General features: G+C 42.1%; 1 protein-coding gene across 1 annotated transcript; it reads right to left on the reverse strand.

Moving 5' to 3' along the window:
* Nucleotides 1-6399: 6399 nt before the first annotated feature.
* c21h11orf98 (chromosome 21 C11orf98 homolog) lies at nt 6400-8576 on the reverse strand. Its single transcript, XM_023266211.3, has 3 exons — nt 8459-8576; nt 6773-6897; nt 6400-6699 (listed from the first exon to the last, which is right to left on the reverse strand). Exons 1-3 carry the CDS (start codon nt 8495-8497, stop codon nt 6555-6557), a joined length of 309 nt encoding a protein of 102 aa, XP_023121979.2. The 5' UTR covers nt 8498-8576; the 3' UTR covers nt 6400-6554.
* Between the last annotated feature and the right edge of the window lie 450 nt (nt 8577-9026).

The raw sequence follows: 9026 nt of genomic DNA on the forward strand, positions 1-9026 counted from the left end.
TGGCATTCACCTCTTGGCCATTTTCCATATAACAGTGCCATTACCCTTTGGAGATAAGTGTCTTTTTGTGTCTCAGCAGCGATTTGCTTTGATTTCATGTCTGACATTGGAAGTGACTTTGCAACCAGGTTTACGTGTACATTTACATCTGTCTCTGTGGAGCTTTGTTCTTTGCTTTGTGTAGTGGCCCTAGAGAGAGCATCTGCTAACACAATGAGCTTACCTGGTGTGTAGATTAAGTTGAAGTCATAGCGTTGTAGCTTCATCATGAGTCTTTGAATGCGCGGAGACATTTCACTCAAGTTTTTCTTGATAATGGCTATTAACGGCTTGTGGTCTGTCTCAGCCACAAATGTTGGTAACCCGTAGACATAGCTGTGAAACTTCTCGAATCCGTACACTAGCCCTAAAGTCTCTTTTTCAATTTGAGCGTAGCGACATTCTGACACAGTCATTGTTCTTGAGGCGTAGGCCACCGGCCTCCAGTTGTCTCCATAAGCTTGCAACAAAACTGCTCCAATCCCATCTTTTGATGAGTCTGTGGATATCTTTGTTTTTCTCTTCGGATCAAAATATGCCAAAACAGGCTCGGCTGTCAGTGTCTTTTTCAGTTGTTGCCATTCCTTTTCAAGATTGTCACTCCACTTGAATTCACATCCATCATGTAGAAGTTGTCTCAGGTGAACTGTTTTAGACGACAAGCTCGGGATGAATTTTCCAATGAAATTAATCATTCCAAGTACTCTCAGAACACCCTTTTTGTCTTCTGGACGAGGCATCTCTAGTATAGCTCGTATTTTGTCTTTGTCCGGCTCGATGCCTTCTGCTGTCAACTTGTCTCCAAGAAAAGTGATTTCTGTCACTCCAAACTGACATTTTGCTCTGTTTAACTTCAGTCCATACTGCTTGACTCTCTGCAGCACTTTATTGAGTCTTTCATTATGCTGTTCAAGTGTGGATCCCCACAAAATTATGTCATCCACATACACTCTCACTCCTTCAATGCCTTCAATCATGTGCTCCATTGTCCTGTGGAAAATTTCAGGAGCTGAAGAGATTCCAAATGGCATTCTCAGGAAGCAGTACCGTCCGAATGGCGTGTTGAATGTACAGTATTTTGTACTGTCCTCATGAAGCTTGAGTTGCCAAAATCCTTGTGAGGCGTCCAGTTTGCTAAAAAACTTGGCGCCACTCATTTCACTTGTTATCTCATCCCTTGTAGGTATCTGGTAGTGCTCTCTCTTTATGTTAGCATTTAAGTCTTTCGGATCCATACATACTCTCAGAGCACCAGTTGGCTTATTAATGCACACCATGGAGTTAACCCATTCAGTGGGTTCCTCCACTTTCTTGATCACTTCTAGAGACTCCATTCGATCCAGTTCCTCTTTAAGCTTGTCCTTTAGTGCAGCTGGAACACGTCGAGGTGCATGGACTACAGGCTGAGCTCCATCTTTCAACTGTATCTTGTAGGTGAAAGGTAAGACTCCAAACCCTTTGAATATATCTGGGTACTTGTTCACAATAGCTTTCACACTACTTGGCTCTGAACTGCTTATGCTGTAGACCCTTCTGACTAGGCCTAATTTCTCACAGGCTTTGTCTCCTAAAAGTGAATCATGTCCTTCTGGTACAATAATAAACATCAGATTGTGATATTTACCTTTTACTTGTACCTTGAGTCTGCATTTACCTTTGGTGTGGATTGGCTGTCCATTGTATGCTTGAAGTGAACTGTTATTTTGGGAAATGAATGGCTTTATTTTCATAGCTTTCACATCCCGCTCACTCACCAGATTTGCTTTGGCTCCTGTGTCCAGTTTAAATGTGACCAGGGCTCCGTTCACTTGTAATGTCTCAGTCCATTTGTCCTGCTCCACTGTATTGACCGTTACTTGCTCCATGGGTGTGTCCTGTTGTGTCACCATCCCCACGAAAAACGTGTCACTGAGGGCAGTTTCCTCCACTGTGTGTACTCTGTCTTTTTGATTTTGCTTGTTCTTTGTAAAACATTGCTTAGCAAAATGATTGTGTCCTTTGCACTTGTTGCAGATTTTTCCATAAGCTGGACATTGCTGTTTTGCATGTTTTGTGCCACATCTTTTGCACTGAAATGTCTCTGACTCGTTCGAGTAAGTCTTTTGTACCTTTTTGTTCTTGTAGCCTTGCCGTGTGGTTACTGCAGCCACGGCTGACGCTTCCATGTCCATTGCTGAGCCGTGAAAGGTTTTTGCATGTTGAAGTGCGAGTTCACTGGCATGACATATTTTGACTGCGCCATCCAATGTTAATTCTGCTTCTCGCAAAAGTCTCTCTCTCATTTTCTTATCCTTCACTCCAAACACGATCTGATCTCTTATCATGGATTCTTGTAGTTGGCCAAAATTACAGGTTCTTGCTTTTAGCTTCAGGTCAGTCAAAAACGTATCAAAACTCTCTGTTGGTAGCTGCATACGTGAGCGAAAGACATACCTCTCAAATGTTTCATTCTTTTTGGGTGAACAGTGTTCATCAAATTTTTTCACAACGACGGCAAAATCATCTTTCTCCTCTGGAGTGGCAAAAACAAAGGTGTTGTATACCTCCACAGCTTGAGGACCCGCCACGGTAAGAAGCAGTGCAATCTTCCGTGTATCAGACTCTTCCTCCAGGCCGACAGCAGCTAGGTAGAGGCTAAACCGCTGCTTAAAAGTTCTCCACTCACAGTCCACATTTCCAGACCAATTGACGGCATCTGGCGGCTTCAAACTTTCCATTTTGCCCGTCTTCAGTGGCCAACTCCTGGTACCATGTAATGTTTTGAATAAAACATTAAAAATATATGTGGGTTCAAGCTCTTTTATTTAACATGGCTCATGCATTGTTCATCTGCTAGCCAGTAACAACGTAGTCTGCTTCTACTGCATAGGAGGCAGAGTTAGCTTAGACAGCCCCCTAGCGGTGTAGCTGTATAACTGCACACACTCAAAATTAACACTATCAGCACAATCAATAATTAAAGAGGCTCAAGAACAATGAAGAACAATACATCCAGCAAAGACTGGAGAGCTCAGAGACCAGTACCAATACCAGACCACTGATCAATACCAGACCACTGATCAATATCGGATCAATCCCCTCTCAGGTATGGAGAACCATTAAAACCCACAAAACTCACAGAAAAAAATGGGACAAATATAAAAAAAAGTCAAATAAATGGAAACCCCTAAAACCCCAGAAAGACAACAAACCAAAAACAACAAAAACTGAATCTGATCAAATCTATGAAAGAACATAAATATAAATAAATAGTATGGAGGCCCAGAGATGCCCAAATACACAAAGCATGACACAAGTCCCACTTTATGACATTTAAATGGATTTAAACCCATTAAAGTCACTAAAATAAGACAATAAAAATGTGAAAACTTTTATCTTAAATCTGGACTTCCATGTATGGACATGACGACGAACCAACCAGAACACAAAATAAACATTTATTAACCATTAAAAATGAATTTAAAAACCTCCCGTAACTGAAGTTCATAATCACTACAGGAATACTGACAGATTTAAATTAATATCAGGAAATATCTCAGCAAACTTCAGATTTTACTTTGAGTTTTAGATTTGTCTTCAATAAGAGAAAATTAAAATTTTCTCCCACTGTTATAATTTTAAATTGTAATGTTTAATATAAATATTAAACATAAATTCATCCGAAGCAGCAAAGTTTCCTCTGGTTTTAGTTTTATTAAAAATAAAAAAGAAGTCAGAGAGCAAAGTTAACATTTAAAGCACAATTTAAATGAATCAGAATAAAACAAAGACCAGCAGAAAGTTCAATGTTTTCATAAAATAATAAGCATGAAACTCCTCAGAAACACCATCTGAACCTTTTATTTCCCATCAGACAACAGAAGCTCCGTTTCTCATTCAAACAGCTGATTTTTAACCGTTTTTACAGAATATTTGGTGAAATGATCTAAAGAACTGTCCAGGTGTTTCTGGGGGTGGATGTTCCTTCACACCTGGCTCTATCTCAGACTTCCTCCAACCTTCTGATGAACGTCATCCCAACCGTCTGTTAGATTCTCAGGTGGGACGTCGTCCTGAACACCTGAGGAACAAGCCTCCTCCTCAGTGGACGTCGGCCATCTCCACGTCGTCCTGACAATCGGATGCTTTCTTCTTCCTGTTGGTTGGAGCTGATGATGCGTCCTGCTTCTTCTTCTGGGGTGCTGCTGCTCCCACTGCAGAGAAAAACAACAACAACAAGGGAAATTTAATGTCTGAGAAAGTCAGAGGAACTCAACAGAAACAAACTTTGAGCAGAAACAGTTTTAAAAATGTTGTAGAGCATTTCTTTAGTTCCTCAAAAATGACGCATTTGGTTGAAGTTTCTAGAAGACAGAAGACGACAAATGAGACACAAAACGACAAAAACAAGACATAAAATGATAAAAACGAGACAGAAAACGACAAGACACAAAACAACAAAAACAATACACAAAAGGGAAAAAATTAGACACAAAACAACAAAAACAAGACAGAAAATGACAAAAACAAGAGAAAACGACAAAAACATGACAGAAAACAAAAACGAGAGAAAACAACAAAAACATGACAGAAACCAACAAGACACAAAACGACAAAAAAGGGCAAAAATGAGACACAAACAAAAACGAAACACAAAACGACAAAAACAAGGCAGAAAACAAGAAAAACAAGGCAGAAAACTGTGTGAAGGTTCAATAAACCAGCAGAGAACCAGATAAAGTCTCACTCATTCATCACAGAGGGTCGCTGCCATAGAATAAAGTTGTAAAAACAGTGGAACATGTTCTGTTATCTCCAAGTAAAATGATTCATACGTGCAGGAAAGTCATTGGTGTTCATGACTTTATGAAGAACTGATGGATATCGTGAAGCACGGAACAGATTTGGTTACATTTTGGTCAGAGTTCCAACTTACGGTGAAAATCGACTTATGTAGATCTGTAGGAACGGAACTCCAACGTCAGTCAAGAACCCCATAAACAGAAACAGTTCATGGTGGCATGTGGTGGCTCTGTCCTGGTGGGTTGTCAGGACGCGTTGCGGGGTGTGGGGGCCCTGGGTGTACTGCGCTCACCTGGTGCCTGGTGCGGGGGGTATGCGGGGTGCCTCCCTGTCGGCGTCGCCGGGCCCCACCTCACTGTCCATTTTTACCCTCTGGACTCGCATCGGGTCCCGGCTCCGATTTCCTCTGGCCGGCTCCCGGTGGCGGCCTGCTTTGGCTGGGCTGGTTGCCGTCCCCTCGGTGGGCCGCTCGGCCCCTGTGTCTGGCTTCCTGGCTGTGTGGGGCCGTCGGCCCCCTCGGGGGTGGGGGTGGGCGGGGTTGGGGTTTGGGTGGCGGGTGGGTCCTCGTGCCCCGGGCCGCCTGGGTCTGTCTTGGCACGCTGGGGGTGTCGGTAGCTGCTCCCTCCTGTTCTCTGGGTCTGCGTGGTTCACGGTGGCCCCGGTGGCTCTCTGGTGGCCCCGGTGGCTCTCTGGTGGCCCCGGTGGCTCTCTGGGGGCCCCGGTGGCTCTCTGGTGGCCCCGGTGGCTCTCTGGTGGCCCCGGTGGCTCTCTGGTGGCCCCGGTGGCTCTCTGGTGGCCCCAGTGGCTCTCTGGTGGCCCCGGTGGCTCTCTGGGGGTGCCGCCCTGTGGCTCCTACGGCCCGGGGGGAGTGGTGCCCTGTTGGCTTGGCCATGCCTTGCCATGATTGCTGTTCTGGGCTTCGGGGTGTTTCACACTTGCATGTTTGACCAGGTCTCGCCAGCTACTGCCGAGTCCCATTGTCAGCAAATGATGGGACCCACCAGAATGTGCTGAGAATCTCTCCAGAGTCTCTACCCTAAACTCATTCTCTCTTGCACTAGTATCCTCTTCTGGCCTATTCTATTCCATCCTATTCTATACTGTCAAGACATCCACAATTATGGTGCTCAGTACCATTTGTTTATTTATTTATTGAATCTCTTTTTCTTTTGTGTTGGTTTTCTTCTTTTTTGTTTCTTTTTTTATTGATGGGCAGTTAGTAGTTGGGAATAACACACCACCTTACAATCTTTAATTGCAATAGCAACGCCTGTTAGTTTCTATCTCTGTTCGTCCTGTTCGTCCTGTCCAGTCTTTGTTTCCCCCACACATCACTGAGGTGTAGCACTGCCCTCCCTGGCTCATAATAGGGAATTCTAATAAAGAATATCTGCTTAGCTTTCAGGGAGGGCTGGTGATGGTCACACACATGCACTAAATATTAAAATATTTGGCTGCAAGACTAAAATATGCATCAATCTCATATAATGCTGACACCTCTTTTGTGGCGTTAAACAATGAGAATAAATGCAGACCAAAAAAAAAACAGTTCAACATCCACAGTACAAGGAGACGTCATTTATACAGTAGAATGAATAGATTTTAATGAAATATCACCATCTGAAGCTCAGATTTGGTTCATTTCCAGATGGAACCACAGATGTCTGATAAATGGAGAGTTTTGGGTGAAGTTAGTCTTTCCATCCCAGTAAAACTCGGAGGTCAGAGTTAAATCAGGTTTTTCTTTTTAAATCAGGTGGCAGTTTGGTCGCCTCCCATCCTTCCATACCGGCCTTCTCCTGCTGCATGTGCTGCAGCTGCTTCAGCAGTTTGCGTTTCTTCTTCCCGGACAGACTGATGTTGGCTCTGGGACTCGACCTGAAGACACAAAGCAGCGACTGAAGACGAGCTGCTGAGGAGGACCAAGGTCTGAGAAGGTCTGAGGACTCACCTCCTCTTCTTCAGGTGATGGACGGTGATCAGACCTTCATCCATGACGGCTCCAACAATCTGACGTTTCTTTCTTTTGTCTCGGCCCAGAACTCGCCGCCGCTTGAACAGCTTCTTCCCCAACTCCTGAAAAACACAGCAGAGGTTTCCTCCTGAACGTCCAGATGTTCTCCTCAAAAACATCTCAACCTGCAGCTGCAGATGTTGAAGGTTTTTCATTTGTACAACTAAACCAGACATTTACAGTTAATCTGGAAAATAATTGTTTAACCAACAACATCTCCTCATATCTAAAGGATTCATCTCCATCCAGACCAAACACACCAGGAACCTCCATCAGACCTGGACTTTATGACCTCCTGACCTGTTTTAAAGTGAGAAAACTCTATAAATAAAACTGTTCAAAGTATTTTCTCTGTATGAAACTTGTTCTGCTTAATAAATATAATCAACATAAAAAATGATTCATTTCATGTATTTCTGGTTCTAAAGCTGCTTAGATAAAGTGAACAGAACACGTGTTCATTATCACTCCAGAAAAAGGAAAAAATTCTACATGTAAAATATATTTCAAAGAAATCAACTTCCTGTAAAACTGTTGGATTTTATCTGTGGGTCTTTAAAACGGACGTTAAAAAAAGTTTTAATTTTTAATGAAAATTTAGTGAAATCTTCTCATTGAACTTATCACACTGAAGATAGACAGAAATCATTACCAAGGAACATGCTGGAGTTATGATCAGTCTGTCAATCTGTCTGTCTGTCAGCAGCATTACTCAAAAACAGACCAACGGATTTGGATTAAATTTCAAGGGAAGGTCAGAAATGACACAAGGACCAAGTGATTAGATTCTGGCAGTGATGCAGCTTATAGTCTGGATCCACGGATTTGTTAAAGATTTCTGTATCATTGCCAGATAGCAGCACGGCGTCACTGTAACCATGACAACAAGTGAACACTACATGATCACATGATTGTGATCCTACCACAAATCCACCACTGAGGACTTATCAGGACTTATCAATCAGAAATGATCCAAGGAACAACTGATTAAATTGTGGGGGTGTTTCTGAGTCCCATCAATTCCCACTGCCTGCTACATATTTAGGTCGTGTGATTTCTGATCATCAATAACGAATAAACAAATGCTGCATTTTTGACCATGCCATACGGGGGAATGAGTAGCCTGAGGCTGTCTGAGGGCTTTTGTAGTTGGTAATGGAGTAAATAATGAAATATAAACTATGTTTGTTGTGATTTTTTTGGTTTCTGATATTGTTTTATAATTAAACATCATTACTGTTCCTGAGAAACGAACCTAACAGGAAACTAAAACCCACGGAGGAAGTTTTATTCTGTTTTTCTGAGCAGCTCAACGTTAAAATCCAGTGAACTAACATTCATCAGATCTGAACTAAACAAACCCAGAGGAGAAAAACGTATTAATTCAGAGTTTTATTCTCCTCTTGTCTTCATTTAAAGAGTAAAACTTTATTTAACTGAATCAAACCAAATCATAAAAGCTTCTGAATGTTTTATCCGGATAAATAATTTTACTTTAGTCTTTTAAACCTCCTCTAACCAGTAAACTCGCTGTTTATCTGTTAGCCTCCATTCTAGCTGTTAGCTTCCTCTCCGTTACCGGGACTCTGGTCTGAATAAACGGGGATTCGGTGGCTTTCTTACGGTCTTCGGTCTGTTTATTCTCCCTCCTGGAGGCGACATGTTGCTGCGGACTCACGTGGAGGAAACCGCTTCTTCTTCTACGCTCTCATTCCGGCAGATCGCAGACTTCCGGTTCCGCAGGGCCGCTTCCGGTTCAGTTTGAGAACTACAAAACGCCTACAGCTGGTTTTAACACCAAAATAACAGAAAAATCAACAAATAACTGCAAGAAAACTGCACTTAATGACTCAGAGGTAGTTTTATATTCATTTAACTGAACATTTAAAACAACTGCTGAGTTTTCATTATTTATCATCTATTTATACAACTAAAAAAAGCTTTTTATTACATATTTAATATTAATATAGAAACATTCAGGCAACGAACCATCCCGAGGAATGTCTTCAGTATTACTTCGTTTATTTATTTTGTGATATTTTATTCACAGTAGAGGTGTTTTAAACTGTCTTTAGCTGAATTCAGATTTAATTGTTGGAGGTGTGATGGTTTTTAACCCTCCTGTTGTCCTCATTTACGGCACCAAAAAATATTGTTTCCTTGTCTGAAAAATCCAAAAATTCAGCAAAAA

The sequence above is a fragment of the Amphiprion ocellaris genome, chromosome 21, assembly GCF_022539595.1.
Source record: "Amphiprion ocellaris isolate individual 3 ecotype Okinawa chromosome 21, ASM2253959v1, whole genome shotgun sequence".
In the NCBI taxonomy this organism is placed as follows: Eukaryota; Metazoa; Chordata; class Actinopteri; family Pomacentridae; genus Amphiprion; species Amphiprion ocellaris.